This window comes from Cnephaeus nilssonii (genome assembly GCF_951640355.1).
Source record: "Cnephaeus nilssonii genome assembly, chromosome: 6".
Lineage (NCBI taxonomy): Eukaryota > Metazoa > Chordata > Mammalia > Chiroptera > Vespertilionidae > Cnephaeus > Cnephaeus nilssonii.
Genome location: NC_137077.1, coordinates 86,929,389 through 86,947,443, shown reverse-complemented (window position 1 = coordinate 86,947,443; position 18,055 = coordinate 86,929,389). Strand labels below are relative to the sequence as shown.

Below are 18,055 nucleotides of genomic sequence, written 5' to 3'. Positions count from 1 at the left end.
GACCGTCTATTTTGAATGATAGCCTTGCTGGAAATAGTAATCTTGGTCTCAGATCCTTGCTATCCATCACCTTGAGTACTTCTTGCCATTCTCTTCTGGCCTGTAGAGTTTCTGATGAGTAATCAGGTGTGAGACTTATGGGAACTCCTTTGTAGGTAACAGTTTTCTTTTCTCTTGCTGCCTTTAAGATTCTCTCTTAGTCTTTAATTTTTGGCATTTTAATTATGATGTGCCTGGGGATGGGTCTGTTTGGGTTCTTCTTGTTTGGGGTTCTCTGTGCCTCCTGAACTTGTGTGACTTTTTCCTTTACCAGGTTAGGGAAGTTTTCTATCATTATTTCTTAAAACACCTTCTCAATTCCTTTCTCCTTTTCTGCCTCTTCTGGCACACTTGCTATTCTAACATTGTTACGTTTCACATTGTCCCACAGCTCCCTTAAGCTGTCCTCCAGTTTTTTAATTGTTTTTTCTTTTTGGTTCTCTAATTGAGTGATATTTTCAACTCTGTCTTCTAATTCACTGATTCAATCCTCAGTTTCCCCTTATCTGCTGTGTATTCCTTCCAATGTGTTCTTTATTTGTGTTATGTCATTCTTTATCTCAGACTGTTCTTATTTCATAGTTACTATATCTTTTTTCATACTGTTGAGCATTTTTACCATCATTACTCTGAACTCTGTTTTAGATAAATTTCTTATCTCTGCTTCATTTATCTCTTCTTCTGGAGAATTTTCTAGTTCTTTCATTTCGAGGTTGTTTCTTTATTTCCTCATTTTGGTTGTCTGTTTGAGTTTGTGACTATGTATTAGGTAGATCCTCTACACCTCTCAATCTCTCTCTAGTGCAGGAGAGTGTTAAAGGCTGTTTCTGACTAATTGGATCAGTCAAAGACTCAAAGACTCCAGACCAGTGGTCAGCAAACCGCGGCTTGCGAGCCACATGAGGCTCTTTGGCCCCTTGAGTGTGGCTCAGCGTTAGAATCACTTCTTCAAAATAGACTCGCCCAGGCCGAAAACCGACTTCTGCTCATGGGCCACGAAGTTTCAGTCGCACTGTATATGCGCCCCTGCACGTGGTATTTTGTGGAAGAGCCACACTCAAGGGGCCAAAGAGCCGCATGTGGCTTGCGAAGCGCGGTTTGCCGACCACTGCTCCAGACTAATAGGATTCTGACTTAATTTGCCCCCCGGCGACTGTCCTCAGGTGTGGTGAGAGTTTTTCAACAGAGTGGGGCAGTTGCTTCTGCCCGGAGGCTAATTGTTACTTTTAATTTCTTAAATGGCTTCAGCTCAAGGTGTTTTCCAATAGGGTGTGTTGATTGTCTTCCCCCCAGGCAAGGCAGATGTCTGTGTGGGAAAGATGTCCTCCTCCACTGTGTGAGGGAATGACTCAGCCCAGGAAACTTGGGGTGTCTGCCTTCTGAGCTCTATCCCCTGAATTCCCAGTCCTGGGTTCTGCTCTTACAGCTCCAGTCCACTTCACCTTCCCTGTGCCAGAGCACAAGGTGGGTGGCTCCACAGGGAATTTTTGTGCTTTGGTCCTTCAAGGGGGTGCCCGAACTTTCAGCTGCCACTCCCTGGCAGACAGCACCCCAGTGCTTTTCACAGTTAGATGGTATGTATGTACCCTCCTCAGATTTGGTACTCTCTGCTGAGGAGCCCAGCTTCAGGATTAGTTCCCAGAGTTCTCAGTGGCACCCTTCCCCCCCCCCACACCTGAAATATCTCTCCAGGACTTCAATTGCCGTCTGTGGGTGCCTGGCCAGCCTTTTTGCGCCTCCTGCCAGTCTCTATGTGGTCTCCACCTTTGGTCCTTGGGTATCTGGATTCTCTCCTGTGAGTTTTCTGTTGATTATTCAGGAAGCCTTTCTGTATTTCAGTTGTAATTACAACTTGTTCCTGGGAGCATGTCCGTGCAGTATCCTCCTACTCTGCCACCCCATAATGGTTTTTAATACACAAATAATCTCTGTGTTCATGGAATTTACAATCTTATATTTATACATCATTACAAATATAAATGTAATATTGAAAACATGGTAAATGCCGTGGAGGAGGCAAAGTCATGGAGGCTAATCATGGGTCAGGATGTCTGGGTTTAAATCTTTAATATTGTTTTTGAAAACAACATTCACAATGGGCATGTAGTATTTAAAGCATTGTTGCAAAATGTTCAAAGGCCTAGCATGTGCTTTATAATGGAATGTGTTTTGGAAGCTTTCCCCTGAGTATCAGCAGCTGTGCTTTTAGAATATTTTGAGTTGTTATTTTGGGGGGCAGACCACTGTTTAAAAAATACAGTTCCTGTGCAAAAGAAAATGTCATATGTAGGTCTGTAAAGCTGGGACTAGTCAAAAGAAATAGTAAGAAGGACATGTGGGTGTAGTTACGTGATAGTAAATTGTGATAGAAATTTTGGTTTTGGGTAAAATTCATTATGAAAAAATTGGCTGAAGAGAGAAAGGGAGTATATTAGTTACCTATGGCTACTGTAACAAATTATGACATACCATGGCTTAAAATAACAAAAATTTATTCTCTCAATTTGAAGATCAGAAGTCTGAAATCCAGGGCTGCACTCCCACCAAAGGCTCTAGGTAGAATCTTTTCCTTGGTTTGTGGCCATATCCATCTGATTTCTACCTTACTGGTTACATTGCCTCCTCTTCCGTCTCAAAACTCCCTTTGCCTCTCTTTTAAAAGGATACATGTGATTGTATTTAGGGTCCACCCTGGATAAAATCCTCCTTTTAAGAGCATTAATTTAGTCACTTTTGGGGGCCATAGAAGGTAATATTCATGGGCTACAGAGGCTAGGAAGTGATATATATCTTTTGGTGAGTCAGCATTGAGCCCAATACAGTCTGGAAACTCAGTTACTGCATATGTATGACAAAAATGAGTTGTGTCTAAAGTAGCATTAGAATGGTAAACATATTCATTTAATATTTTTGAGCTAATATGTGCCTGTGTTTGTTTTAGGCACTGGGATTATAAAGATGAGTAAAACATGTTTCTTGCCTTGGAGGAAGTTGCACTGAATGTATTACATATACTAAAATACAAGATAGAAGACAGAATAATTACCTGTTGTTTGGGAGAGCCTGGAAGTTCTTCATGAAGAAAGTAATGCATTCCTGAGCTGGGTTTTGAAGGCTGACTAGGAGTGTATTAAAGCACAGTGCAGAGGAATGGAAAAAGCCAGGAAATTATTATTAGCAAAGACATGGAAGTGGATAACAGCAGCGTGTGCTCAGGAAGCAACCAGTAGTCAGTGCAGAGAGATAAATTTTAGATTTGTTTTCCTTTCTAATATACAAATAGCTATCTCACTTTTTTTTCTGTTTTTTCTTTTTTTTACATTTTAAAATTTAAATTCTTTATTGTTTAAAATATTACATAAATCTTCTTTTTCCCTCAATGACCACTCCCCAGCCACCCCCACACTGGCTGTGTCCATTGGTTATGCTCATATGCATGCATACAAATCCTTTGGTTGATCTCTTACCCCCTCACCACCCACCTTCCCTCATAGGTTGGACAGTCTGTTTGATGCTTCTATGACTCTGGTTCTATTTTTGTTCATCAGTTTATGTTGTTCATTATAGTCCACAAATGAGTGAGATCATGTGATATTTATCTTTCTCTGACTGGCTTATTTCACTTAGCATAATGCTCTCCAGTTCCATCTATACTATTGCAAATGGTAAGAATTCCTTCTTTGTTACACCAGTGTAGGATTCCATTGTGTAGATGTACCACAGTTTTCTAATCCACTCATCTGCTGATGGGAACTTAGGCTGTTTCCCAATCTTAGCTATTGTAAATTGTGCTTCTAAGAACATAGAGGTGCGGTGCATATATCCTTTCTGATTGGTGGTTCTGTTTTCTTGGGATTTAATTCCTAGAATTGGTATTACTGGGTCAAATGGAAGGTCCTTTTTTAATTTTTTGAGGAAACACCAACATTTTCCACAGCAGCTGCACCAGTCTGCATTCCCACCAGAAGTGGAAGAGGGTTCCTTTTTCTCTGCATCCTCTCCAGCACTTGTCATTTGTTGATGATAAGCCATTCTGAAAGGTGTGAGATGGTACCTCATTGTTGTTTTGATTTGCATCTCTCAGATGATTAGTGACTTTAAATATGTTTTCCTATGTCTCTTGGCCTTCCTTATGTCTTCTTTCGAAAAGTATCTATTTAGGTCCATTGCCCATTTTTTGATTGGATTGTTTATCTTCTTTTTATTAAGTTGTATGAGTTCCCTATAAATTTTGGAGATTAAACCCTTATCGGAGATAACATTGGCAAATATGTTCTCCCATGCAGTGGTCTTTCTTGTTTTGTTGATGGTTTCTTTTGCTGTGCAGAAGCTTTTTATTTTGATGTAGTCCCATTTGTTTATTTTCTCCTTAGTCTCCATTGCCCTAGAAGCAGTATTGGTAAATATATTGCTATGACATATGTCTGCTATTTTGGTGCATACAGCTTTGTCTAAGATTTTTATGATTTCCCGTCTTACATTTAAGTCCTTTATCCATTTTGAGTTTATTTTTGTGTATGTTGTAAGTTGGTGGTCTAGTTTCATTTTTTATTTTTTTTTTGCATGTATCTGTCCAATTTTCTCAACACCATCTATTGAAGGGACTGCCTTAACTCCATTGTATGCTCTTGCCTCCTTTGTCAAATATTAATTGAACATAAGGGCTTGGGTTGAACTCTTGAGTTCTCTGTTCTGTTCCATTGGCTTATATGTCTGTTCTTGTGTCAGTACCAGGCAGTTTTTACAACAGTGGCTTTGTAGTATAGCTTGATATCTGTTATTGTGATCCCTCCATCTTTGTTCTTCTTTCTCAAGATTGCTGCAGCTATTTGGGGTATTTTTTTTTTATTCCAGACGAATTTTTGGAGGGTTTGTTCTACGTGTTTAAAGTATGGCATTTGTATTTTAATGGGGATTGCATTGAAGCTATAGATTGCTTTGGGTAGTATGGACATTTTAATGATGTTGATTCTACCAATCCATGAACACGGTATATTCTTCTATTTGTTTATGTCTTCCTCTATCTCTTTTTTGAGCGTCTTATAATTTTCTGAGTACAGGTCCTTTACCTCCATGGTTAAATTTATTCCTAGGTATCTTAATTTTTTTGGTACAATGGTAATGGGATTGTTTTTTAAATATCTCTTTTTGTGAGTTCATTATTGGTGTATAAAAATGCCATAGATTTTTGGGTGTTAATTTTGTATCCTGCTACATTGCCAAATTCATTTTATTAGGGCTAGTAGTTTTTTGATGGAGTCTTTGGGGTTTTCTATGTATAGTATCATATCATCTGCAAATAAGGACAGTTTTACTTCTTCTTTTCCAATTTGGATGCCTTTTATTTCTTCTTGTCTGATCACTATGGCTAGCCCTTCCAGTACTATGTTGAACAGGAGTGGTGAAAATGGGCTTCCTTGTCTTGTTCCTGTTCTTAGGGGAAATGATTTTAGTTTTGCCCATTGAGTATGATGTTGGCTGTAGGTTTGTCATATAGGGCTTTTATTATGTTGAGGTATGATCCTTCTATTCCCAATTTACTGCGAGTTCTTATCAGGAAAGGGTGTTGGATTTTGTCAAATGCCTTTTCTGCATCAATTGATATGATTATGTGATTTTGTCTCCCAGTTTGTTTATGTGATGCATTACGGTTATTGATTTGCAGATATTGTATTATCCTTGTATCCCCGGAATAAATCCCACATGGTCATGGTGTATGATCTTTCTAATGTAATGCTGGATTCGATTTGCTAGAATTTTGTTGAGGACTTTAACATCTATGTTCACCTGTAATTCTCTTTCTTTGTGGTGTTTTTTATCTGGTTTTGGGATTAGGGTAATGGTGGCTTCATAGAAAGATCTTGGACGTGTGTCTTCCTCTTGAATTTTTTGGAATAGTCTGAGAAGGATAGATTTTAGTTCTTCTTTGAATGTTTGGTAAAACTCCTGTGAAGCCGTCTGGCCCCAGGTTTTTGTTTGCTGGAAGCCTTTTGATGACTGCTTCAGTTTCCTCCTTAGTTATCAGCCTGTTGAGATTTTTTGATTCTTCTTGATTGAGTTTTGGAAGTTGGTATTTTTCTAGGAATATGTTCATTTCCTCTAGGTTGTTTAGTTTGTTGGAGTAGAGTTGTTCATAGTATTTTTTTATAATCTTTTTTATTTCTGGGGGTCTGTTGTTATTTCACCTCTTTCATTTCTGATTTTGTTTATTTGGGTTCTCTCTCTTTGCTTCTTGGTGAGCCTGGCTAGAAGTTCATCAATCTTGTTTATCCTTTCAAAGAGCCAGCTCTTGGTTTCATTGATCTTTCGTATTGTGCCGGAAGCTAATTCCAGCATGTCAGCAGGGCTGAATCATATGGAATGGCTGAGGGTATTTCTCCAAACCTGAAAATGATGCATAAATAATTGCTTGCTGCCAGACAGCTGAGGGCATTTTAATCTACATGTTATTGCCTCCTACTGGCCAAACACCTGAACAGCCGTAGGCAGTTCCCCCGATCTGACAATGGATTCTGTGTACTAAACCTTGGCCTTTGATGTGTATATCTACCTTGCCTTAGGAAAATTTGTGTTAATAAAGAGCAAGGGGTCCTGAGACAGAGAGAACTTGGTTTCTTTAGCTGAGTCTTCTCTGGCCCCCCAAAATACCTTCCAAAATTATGTTTCGTCTCTGGACTCTTTAATCATTTACAGCAGCCCCTTCTTCAGATTCCTGAACCCTTTCAGATGCTGGATTAAGACCCCCGGCATTAGTATTGTTTATTTGTTTGTTTGTTGTTTTTTTTGTTCTCTATGTCATTTATTTCTACTCTGATCTCTATTGTCTCCTTCCTTCTGCTCACTCTGGGCTTTTCTTGTTGCTCTCTTTCTAATTCTTTAAGTTGTAGAGTTAGATAATTTATTACCAGTTTTTCTTGTTTTTTTCAGGTAGGCCTGTAATGCTATGAACTTCCCTCTCGGGACTGCTTTCACTGTGTCCCATATGTTTTGGATTGTTGTCTTTTCATTGTCATTTGTTTCTAAGATGTTTTTAATTTCTTCTTTGATCTCTTTGGTAACCTAATCATGTTTAATAGCATGCTCTTCAGCCTCCAAGTGTTGGAATGTTTTTGATTGTTTTTATTGTAGTTTATTTCTAATATTATGCCATTGTGGTCTGAAAAGATGCTTGATATGATTTTAATCTTCTTGAATTTGGAGAGACTTTGCCTGTGACCTAGTATGTGGTCTATCTTTGAAAATGTCCCAGGTGCACTTGAGAAGAACGTATATTCTGTACCTTTGGGGTGAAATGTTCTGAAGATGTCAATTAAGTCCATCTGATTTAACATGTCATTTAGGATTGCTATCTCTTTGCTGAGTTTTTGTGTAGAGCATTTATCCATTGATGTCAGTGGGGTATTAAAGTCCCCTACTATGATCGTATTGCTGTTGATCCCTCCCTTGATAGCTTTGAGAAGTTGTTTTTTTTTTTTTTTTTTTTTTTTTTTTTTTTATGTATTTGGGTTCTCCTGCATTGGGTGCATACCAGAGTTATATCCTGTTGTTGTATCAATCCCTTTAGTATTATGACGTGGTCTTCCTTATCTCTTGTTATGGCCTTCACTCTGAGGTCTATTTTGTCAGATATAAGTATTGCTACCCCAGCTTTTTTTTCATTTCCATTTGCCTCCAAGATATTTTTCCATCCCTCTACTTTCAGTCTGTGTGAGTCTCTTGTTCTGTCGTGGGTCTCTTGCAGACAGCATATATATGGGTCATGTTTTCTTATCCATTCAGCCACTCTATGTCTTTTGATGCAGTATTTGGGCCATTGACATTTAAAGTTATTATTGATAGGTACTTGTTTGTAGTCATTTTTATTTTTTGTGCCTGTGTTCCTTCTTCCCTTTTTTCTTCTTCTTTTTACAGCAGTCCCTTCAGCATTTCTTGCATTGCTAGCTTGGTAGTGATAAACTCCCTTAACCTTTTTATTGTCTGTGAAGTTCCTGTTTTCCCTTCAATTTTGAAAAAACCTCACTGTGGGTGGTGCTGTTAGGATACACACACACACACACACACACACACACACACATAAAACTAGAGACCTGGTGCACGGATTCATGCACATTGAAAGTAAATTAATTAGAAGAAATATTTTAGAGAGGTTGGCTTCAGGGCATGTCTGGCCTGTCTCTCCCAGTCCTGATTGGGGCCGATCAGAGCCGGGGAGGGACCATGGGAGGGCTCCAGGGCATGTCTGGCCCTTCTCGCCTAGTCCCAATCGGCCAGACCCCAACAGCAAGATAACCTACCAGTTGGAGGATCTGCCCCCTGGTGGTCAGTGTGCGTCATAGCGACTGGTCAAGTAGTCAAATGAATGGTCGGACACTTAGCATATTAGGCTTTATTACTTAGGATAGTTTTGAGAAACAATAAATTTAAAGGGGACAGAATTTTTTGATTCAAATATTTATTTTAATTATTTATAATAAAAATATACTGTCATTATTTTTTACTTTCCCATAAAACAGACATTTAGTTGTTTCATAATCCTGAGTCAGTGCTTTTTGGGATCACTGAGGTGATTTAGATTCCTCTTCTTAGCACAGTGCATAAGTTGTAGGTGGCGATCAGTGTTTATGTGTTGACTGATTCCGCATCTGAATCTGCAGTTCACCTTGTGTCAAAAGACTCTTTGCAGCATTAATCGCACTCACAGTTACATACTGAAGGCCATCTTTTCGAAGACTGTGATTCTCTCCTTAATAAGTTTTAAGTGGCTTTCTCCCTGATTTTAGGTTAGGATATGGATTTTGTACCAGGATCCACCCTTGGAGTTTAAGCCAGTAGCTTTAGGAAACATCTGAATCCAGAAGTATACCTAAACTAGTTATGTTAATACTTGCAGCTGTGACCTTAATGGTCACAGAAACTTTGCGTGGACGTGAAGAAAATTTGTTAAGATATTATTCAAGTTCATTTTTGAACAGTTGAAAATCTGAAAGTCAGGTTTATTATAGAAATGACTAGAGGCCTGATGCAAGAAATTTGTGCAAGGGGCTCGGCCCTCGCCGCCGTGGCTTCGTCTGGACCGTTGTTCTGCTCTTTGGTCTAATTAGCATGTTAGCTCTTTATTATATAGGATAAGAAGAATAATGTGATAAAAATACAACACTGAATGAGTTCACTGATTATTAATTAAGTTTATTTATCTGTGCAGGTATAATTTGGCCTCCCAAGATCCTTAGCAAGAAGGAAGTGGAAAATAATCTTGGAAAGAAAACAACAAAGACAATAAGGAAGCCAGTACTTATTTTTACATGGTTGTCAGCTTACCTACCAATATGAATACTCTTCCCACCATTTGTACTCCTGGTGGAGACAGTGGGCTGACAGATTCTGTACCTGTGTTACAAAAAATGTTAATTGATGAAAGAGAACGATGTGAACATCATAAAATTAATTACCAGACTCTGAAAACTGAACACAGCAGGTAAAATACTTAAATTTGGAGGTGAGGGGCTTGCATTAAAAAAAATTTTTTTTTAATGTTTGCTCTGGAACATACAGTATAATTTTAGCTTTTTACAGTATATGCATTTAAAACTTTAATACAGTAAAATTTTTGCTTTATACAAAACTAAGTATGATATCAAGTTGTGTTATGAATTTATAAAAGTCTTATTTTGAAAATAGCTAAGACATATATAATTAAATGTATCTGTGTGGCTAAATTGTTTTTTCCCCTCAAAGTAAAATTGCTTTCAGAAACTACTGTGTTAATAATTAAGTGAAACTCTATAAAGAAAAGATATTTGCAGTATTGTTATTTTTAATTCTCACCTGAGGATATTTTTTCCCTTGATTTTTTTTTTATTTTTAAGAGAGAATGGAGGGGAGGGAAGAGGGGGGTAGAGAGAGAGGGAGAAAGAAACATCAATGTGAGAGAGACACATTAATTGGTTGCCTCCCATTCATACTCTGACCAGGGCTGGGCATAGCGCCTGCAACCCAGGTACGTGCCCTTGACTGGAAATCAAACCTGAGACCCTTTCCTGTAGACCGATACTCCAACCATTGAGCAACCCAGCCAGGGCAATATTACAGTTTTAATAGAATATATGATATTGGTCTTCTGAAGTGTTGATTGACTTTACATAAAAAGTAATGCAGTTAGAAAACAAAGGATACACTTAAAATTGAATTCATTTATTTTTTTAAATCAGGTTGCAAGATGAGTACACAAAGTCACAAAATGAACTCAAATACCTGTTAAATGAAAAGCAAACTAACCAGGAAAAAGTCCAGCTACTGTTTGAAGAACTAAGAGGGGAATTATTAAAGAAAACTAAAGCCTTAGAAGAAATAAAGCTGCAGGTAACAAAATGTATTTGAGTTAATATAAAAATTATCAGATGTTTTGTGGAAGTAGTTTGGTGGTATAATTTAATTTTATTTCTTATAGTCTAGATTTTTACTACCATGTAGGGTTCAGCCATGAAACTGTTATTTATATAAATTTATATTCTCTTACCCATTCTGATTTAAATAATATTTCACTATTAAAATAATTGAGGAAAAGACCAGTTTGAATTGATTAAAATCCAGAATTAAATGTTTTTTAAATAAAGATTTACTAATTCTCTCTTCTTCTTTTTAAAAAAATATGTTTTTATTGCTCTGACCTGTGTGGCTCAGTTGGTTGGATCTGTTTCCTCCTGCAAATTCTCTGGGGATCAAGCTCACAACCCAGGAATGTGCCCTGATCGGTAATCAAACCAGCCCAAGCTACTAATTTTTTTAAAAATTGATTTCAGAGAGGAGGGGAGAGGGAGAGAAAGATAGAAACATCAAAGATGAGAGAGAATCGTTGATCGGCTGCCTTCTGCACCCCCCTCCCCACTGGGAATTGAGCCTGCAACCTGGGTATGTGCCCTGGCTGGGAATTGAACTGTGACCTCCTGGTTCATAGGTTGGCACTCAACCACTGAGCCACTACAGGTGGGCGGCTACTAATTTTCTTTTAAGTATTGTAACTGAAACTAAGCTAGTTACAATAGTGTTTTTGTGTGTTTTTTTTTAAGTTTTTTAAAAGACACTGTAAAAACAATATGTACACATAATTTATGTGCATAATGTAAGGTAAATGTAGTCTCCAAAGCAAAAGCCAGTTGGTACTAAAGTACTGACTACAGTTTCTTTAGTTCCTCTTTTACACTGTTTTTCATTTGCCTAGAAAGTAGAGCAAGGGCAGACTTTAGCACCAAACATACTATATATTTCCAATTAGTAGGTATTAACTAGTGGTATTTTCCTACATTCATTGAATCTCTGATAGGACCAGCTGTGTATTTCTGCTTATCTAGTGCTTGGTACAAATAATAGAGTACTATTAATCTTAGAGTCATAAGATGATAAAAAAAAAAAGCCATCTTTCATGTCATCTAGTATGGCATATCACCTAATTAATGGATTCCTTTGACAGCAGTGTTGGGAATTTGTCATTCAGTGTCTTCTTGAAATCTTCTATTGTTGGGAACAACAACCATTAAGCTTGGGATGAAGCCTTCAGTGTGCTTACTGGTTCATTCCTGGGCATATTTAGGACGTTTAAACAAAAATAAAAATATAAAATAAAAACCTCAGAGGAAAATGTAATTTAAGCCATTAGAATTGGTGGATTACTTTGTGTTGCAAAAAATGAGAGGCCTATCTGAATGGAATCTGTGAGCACTGAATTCAAGATACTGAAAGTGTTCTTCAGGCATTGCAAATGTAAATTACTCTGTTTCTTCAGAGTAACACCTGTTCATGCTTCCTTTTGCCAAGCACATGAAAACAGTAAACTTCAGAAGCCTGGCGTGGCTATATTAATACCAAATAAAATAGATTTCAAGACAGAGATTATCACTAAAGGTAAAAATAACATTTTAATAAGAAAAAAGGGTCAATTTGCCAAGAAGATGATGACCTTCAACAAATACCTTTGTTCCTATGCCTTAGTTTTCTCTTGTGTTAAAGAGGATAAAAGTTGTTACTTAACAGGGGTTGTTGTGAGGACTAATGAGATAACTTATGTCTCATTACTACATAGTAGATACACATGAATGGTGGCCATTTTATTCTATTTGAATACAGGTTTCATGAGGGCAGGAACCTTTTTTCATGGTGTTTCCTGTGCTCAAGACAGTGCCTAGAAAGTATTTGTTTAATGAATCACCTAAATAAACAATAAATGAATGAGTCAGAATTGTTCTGTTCATATGTAATGTTGAACTTCTTGTTTTATATGTACTTGGAGTCTCAGCATTTTAGAGTTGATAATTACCTAGTTCTCTTTCATATCTGTTATGAGTTGAATTGTCCCCCAAAAAGATATGTTAAAGTTCTAATTCCCATTACCTCAGAATGTGACCTTATTTTGGAAATAGTGTCTTTACAGACATAGTTAGTTAAGATGAGGTCATACTGAAGTATGGTGTCCTTATATGAAGAGGAGAACAGACACAGAGACAGACAGATACACGGGTGGGGGAGAGAGGAACACGGAAAGAATGGCCTGTGATGACAGAAGCAGAAATCGAAGTGCTGTAGCTGCCAACGATCGCCAGCACACCACCAGAAGCTTGGATGGGGCAAGGAGGGATTCACCCTACAGTTTTCAGAGGGAATGTGGCCTGCTGACACCTTTGGACTTCTAGTCTCCAGAACTGTGAAACAATACATTTCTGTTGTTTAAACCAATTAATTTGTGCAATGTTGTTATCATAGCCCTAGGAAACTAATATACTGTCCAAAGCACAATTGAAACATCTATGACATACAGCTCTTCATTCTCTGCTCCAGTGCTTTCAGTGCTAGAGAACCAAGTGAACTTTTTAAGGAACCCAGCTCCATTTTTCAATTGGAGTATGTTAAGCATTTTCTCTCTCATATTGCAATGAAATCACCCTCCCTATAGTATCCCTGTTGGTTCTTATACTGTTCCTTGGATCTATACAAAATAACTTTGGACATTTCTCCACATGATAACTTTCTAAATGTTTGCTGAAAAATATAATTTATCTGGTTTCTATTTTTTAAGATAAACATACCTGGCTTTAATGTGATATTTGTCTGGCAAAAATAAGCTAAAGAAACATTATGCATTATCTATACATATATTGAAGCAATTTAGCTCTTTGCTTTAATGGATGCTTGCAATTTGTACAAATTGTGAGTTGAGTAAAGTTCACTAAATTCGAGTAAGATCAGCAAGAAATATTTTGATGAAGGTTATGAAAGATGATTATTTTTAAAATACACATGTATTATCTTGTCTACCTGCAAAGTGCCTTTTCTGAGTTGCTTTAATATTCCTTTGGCTTTTAAAGAAAAACGATATAAAAATATTCATTTAAAGAATATTTCTGGGATACATGTAGTTGTACTGAATGAGAGTAATAATAGTTCTTGGCTCATAGGATGATTGTAAAGATGAAACGAGAAACTCATAGAAAATGTTAGTATAGTGCTTTGATGTAGAATTATTAGATCATGTTAGCTATTAATTATGCTACTTTGTATCATGTTGGCAAAAGTTTTTTTAAAAAGATAGGAGTCATTTGATATATTTCTGATAAAATTTTTGAAAAATTACATATGGCATAATAAAGACTAGATATACTCCCTGCCTGAAACAAATAAAAGAATAGATACAAATCAAACAACTGTTTTCAAGACACTAAACATTATAAAGTGACAAAGACCCCAGAAAGACAAAAATCAAAGAAGGTGTATTTTGCAAAAGCTTCCAAGTCATGGCACAGAAGGAATACCAGGCAAATCTGATAGACTCCCTGACATGAGGAGATGGAATTGATTTTAATTGCTTAAAATTCTCGATTTTAATATTTGTGTTCTCATATGTAGAGAGTAGTGCAGCTAGTCACAAGACAGGGTAGCAGAGAGGAGAGTGGCACAGAAAGTAAGTTAATAAAGATCTTCAAAAGAATCCTCTCAGCTCATTCTGTACAAGAATGATCAGCACATGCATGTAAGGGAATTATCTAAGGCCTGGAAAAGAGCCACCTGAAAGGATTAGAGGCATGACTATATGGAGTTCATACAGAGCTATGCCTATTTCCTTTCCCCAAGCCAGGCTAAAGAACTTCATTTCACAGAGAAATTAGTACAGTACTCAGAAGGGTCTCTGCAGTGGGAAGTAATTAGCACTACACTAAACACTAATTTGCTCACACTTAAATCTTAAGAGCAAGACCCAGAAAGATGAGACTGTTTCCAAGTAATTGTCTCCCAGAACAAAGCTCAAGAATATCAGAATACAAATATATCTAGCTCTCAGCAAAGTAAAATTTACAATGTCTAGCATCCAACAGAATTTTACCAGGCATGGAATAAACAGGAGAATACTATCCACAATAAATAGGAAAAGAAAGTCAAGCAGCCAAAACCAAACCTGGTGTGGTACAAATATTAGAATTAACAAAGACATTAAAATAGTTATTATAATTGAATTCCATGTCTTCAAAAGTGAGATTAAAGATTGACCATTTAAGTAGAGATAAGGAAGATAAAAAAGACTAAAATATGAAAAGACTAAATAATAAAATACAAACTATAATTATTGAGATGAAAAATATGCTGTATGGACTTAATGGCAGATTAGACAATGTAGAAGAAAAGATCAGTAAACTTGAAGACATGACAATAAAAACTACTCAAAATGAAACAAGAAGACAAAAGAGATTAAAAATAAACATAACGTCAATGAGCTATGGAATAAATTTAAGTGACCTAATATTAGAATGTTTTATATACAGGGTGGGGCAAAAGTAGGTTTACAGTTGTGAGTACACAAAACACCAGGTTTATTATTGTACTAGAGGCCCAGTGCATGAAAATTCATGCACTGGAGCGGGGGGGGGGGGGGGGCGGATTGGGTCCCTCAGCCCGGCCTGCCCCCTTTTACAGTCTGGGAGCCCTCAGGGGAGGGAGGCGATCAGGGGAAGGCAACGTCCCCATCACACCTCTGCTGCTGACACTGCTGGCAGAGCAAACCTTGGCCGGCCCTGGTTACCTGAGCCTCGTGCGGCCCTGGGTGGCTGAGCCGCTGCCATCTGAGGCTTGTCTGCACCACAGGCCGGCCCTGGGCGGCTGAGCCACTGCCATCTGAGGCTTGTCTGCACCACAGGCTGGCCCCGGGGGGCTGAGGGGACTTTGGCACTCCGGAGGCAGGCGCGCCGCCATCCTGTGGCTATGGGCACCGCCATCTTTGAGGGCATGGAAGTCAATTAGCATATTCCCTCATTGGCTGTGGGCACTGCCATCTTTTAGGGCGTGGCAGTTAATTAGCGTATTCCCTCCTTATTGTCTGTGGGCGCTACCATCTTTGAGAGGGTGTGATGGTCAATTAGCATATTCCCTCTTTATTAGATACGATTTTTTGTATGGTTTTCCATACTAACAACTATAAACCTATTTTTGCTTCACTCTGTATAGTAGGCATTTATTCAGTAAAATGTTTGGAAATTTGGATATTGATGAATAAATGAATGAATTAAACTGAACATTATTCTTAGTTCTTTTTTCTTTTTTCTTTATTGATTAAGGTATTACATATGTGTCCTTATCCCCTATTCTTATTTTTTTCAGGAATTAATATAAAAGCAAACTAAATATATTTTTTTTAACAACCAATATTTATTCATTCAAGAAATAATAATGGAGTGGTTCTTATGTGCTAGGCAGTGGTGCAAGGTGTTGGGAATACCATGGTGAATGAAATATTTAATTACTTTTTCAAAGATAAGTTTTGTAAAGGAGTGTGACAAGGAGGAACCTAAATTAGTTTTTTATAACCAGCATGAAAATCAGCCTTTTCTGATTGAAAATAAGTCTGAAGAATTCTCTATGGCATACTAAATTATTACATCTTAATTTTGTTTGCTTTAGAAAATAAACTACCAGCCATTGTATACAACATGATAAACTTAGCTGCTAACATAGTTATTTTTAATAATCACAATGATGATAATCAGTGACTGTCTTTACCTCATGTTAATAGAATTTTTGACATCTCTGAGAGCCTGAAATTGAGATTCTTAAATTATTATTTATATAATGACTGCTCTAAAATTAGGTATATTGTAAAATTACTTTGAATTGCATTTTATTGTCATAATGAGGAGAGAGGTTTTGAAATTTGGCAAATTCTTGATTTTAATATTTGTTTTTTCATATTTAGAATTGTTTGTATTTCTCTACATATTAGGTATTAACTCCACAAAACGTGGAATTGTTAAAAGCCCAAATACAACAAGAAGTAGAAACTCCAATGAGAGAGCGTTATAGGAGTCTGAATGAAGTAAGTAATTTATGCAGAAAGAACTATGCATATATCTTCATGTGACTATGAAAAACTTGATGAAAAGTATCTTTCTCTACGTAGAAGCCCTGCAATAGCTCCCTTTCTTACTCAGTCCTTATAATGGCCTTTAAGGCTGCACAGGATCAGACCCCATTACTTCTCTGATTTCCTTCTCTCCATCCACAGTGGCCTCCTTGATGTTTCTTTGGCATTCTAGAAATGGTGCCATTCCAGAGTCTTTGCTGTAACAGTTGCTTTTGCCTTGAACACTCTCCAGGTATCTTTTGGTCAACTTAACATCACCTTCTCAATGAGGCCTACTTTGGTTACTCCCTGCCCCCATTTAATATTGTAACTTGCCTTTTCCATCACTCCTAAGACCTTTGGATACCCATTTACCCTGCTCTACATTTTTATTTTCTCGAGTACTTACTATCTTTTGATATGCTGTATAATACTCATTGTGCTTATTTTTTTATATTATCTCTTACCACTTCTTGCATGAGTGCAGGAACTTTATCTGTCTTATTCACTATTATATTTCAAGTTCCTAGAACAGTTCCTAGCATATAATAGGTGCTCAATTAATATTTGTTGAATGAAAGAATGAATTTCATGCAACCTCAGAAAAGTAAAAAAAATTGATACAGTTTTCCTTCAGATTGCAACCAGTCTCCTTAAATGAAACCTTGGTGTAATATGACTAAATGTTTAATAAAGGGGACAGGAACAGATGATAGATATTAAGTATATTAGATACTAAACTAGACATTTATTTAACAAATATACTGAGCAGTATACATACAAATGAGTATTGTCCCCTTCAAAATGGACCTCTTTAGGGAGCTATAGTCTAGTGATGTTGCCATTGCTCAAAATAGTTGCAGATCCTGTTTTATAAATCACCAGTTGCCAACCTTTTGGACCTCATGGACCACCAGTGGTCCACAGACCACCGGTTGGCAACCACTGCTCCAAAGGTTTCCTTAAACCAGTAGTCGCCAAACTTTTGGACCTCATGGACCACTGGGTTGGCGACTGCTGTTATAAATGGTTTACTGTCTTGATAAAGTCATTTTTTGAATATTCTCCTAATCAAAGTATTATGGTGAATAGGTTTCATTTTTGGATATAAACAAAATTACTTAAGACTTAAGTAGGTAGTCCAGTTAAGTAAAAGCATATTTAAAAATACCAAAACAAAGTATGTCTCTAATAAAATCACAAATAACCATATCCTTCGTTTGTAAATTGGCATAGAAATCTTTAAACTGAAGATTTCAGGGAGCTGAGTATTTTAGGAGGCTTCCTTATTACTTAACTAGAGGCCCGGTGCATGGATTTGTGCACCAGTGGGGTCCCTTGGCATGGCCTGTGGCGATCGGGCTGAAACTGGCAGTCCAGTGCTGCCTGCCTCTCCTGCCTGCTGCTCTTGCTCATTCCAGCCTTGCTACGACGGCCGCAGGCTTGCGCCCAGTCAGTCCGATCAGGCACAAAAGGGGAGTGTCATGGGAGAGGCTTGCACCGCCGCAGCTGCACTTGCCAACTATCAGCCTGGTGTCTGGCACCTGTTAGTCAGCTGAGCGGCGCTCCCGCTGTGGGAGTGCACTGACCACCAGGGGTCAGCTTCTGCATTGAGCGTCTGCCCCCTGGTGGTCAGTGTGT

General features: G+C 37.6%; 1 protein-coding gene across 6 annotated transcripts in view; it reads left to right on the top strand.

The window, feature by feature from the left end:
* Positions 1 to 18,055, top strand: part of CEP83 (centrosomal protein 83) — a 142,595-nt gene that overhangs the window by 25,314 nt on the left and 99,226 nt on the right. For all 6 annotated transcript variants that reach the window (XR_013813636.1, XR_013813637.1, XR_013813638.1 and 3 more), the window contains exons 2-4: positions 9,242 to 9,514; positions 10,248 to 10,398; positions 16,295 to 16,387. Coding sequence is in view for 2 of the 6 variants with exons in the window: in XM_079773941.1 (XP_079630067.1) it covers positions 9,342 to 9,514; positions 10,248 to 10,398; positions 16,295 to 16,387 (417 nt within the window). In the remaining 4 variants the exon portion in view is untranslated. The remainder of the gene's footprint in view (positions 1 to 9,241; positions 9,515 to 10,247; positions 10,399 to 16,294; positions 16,388 to 18,055) is intronic.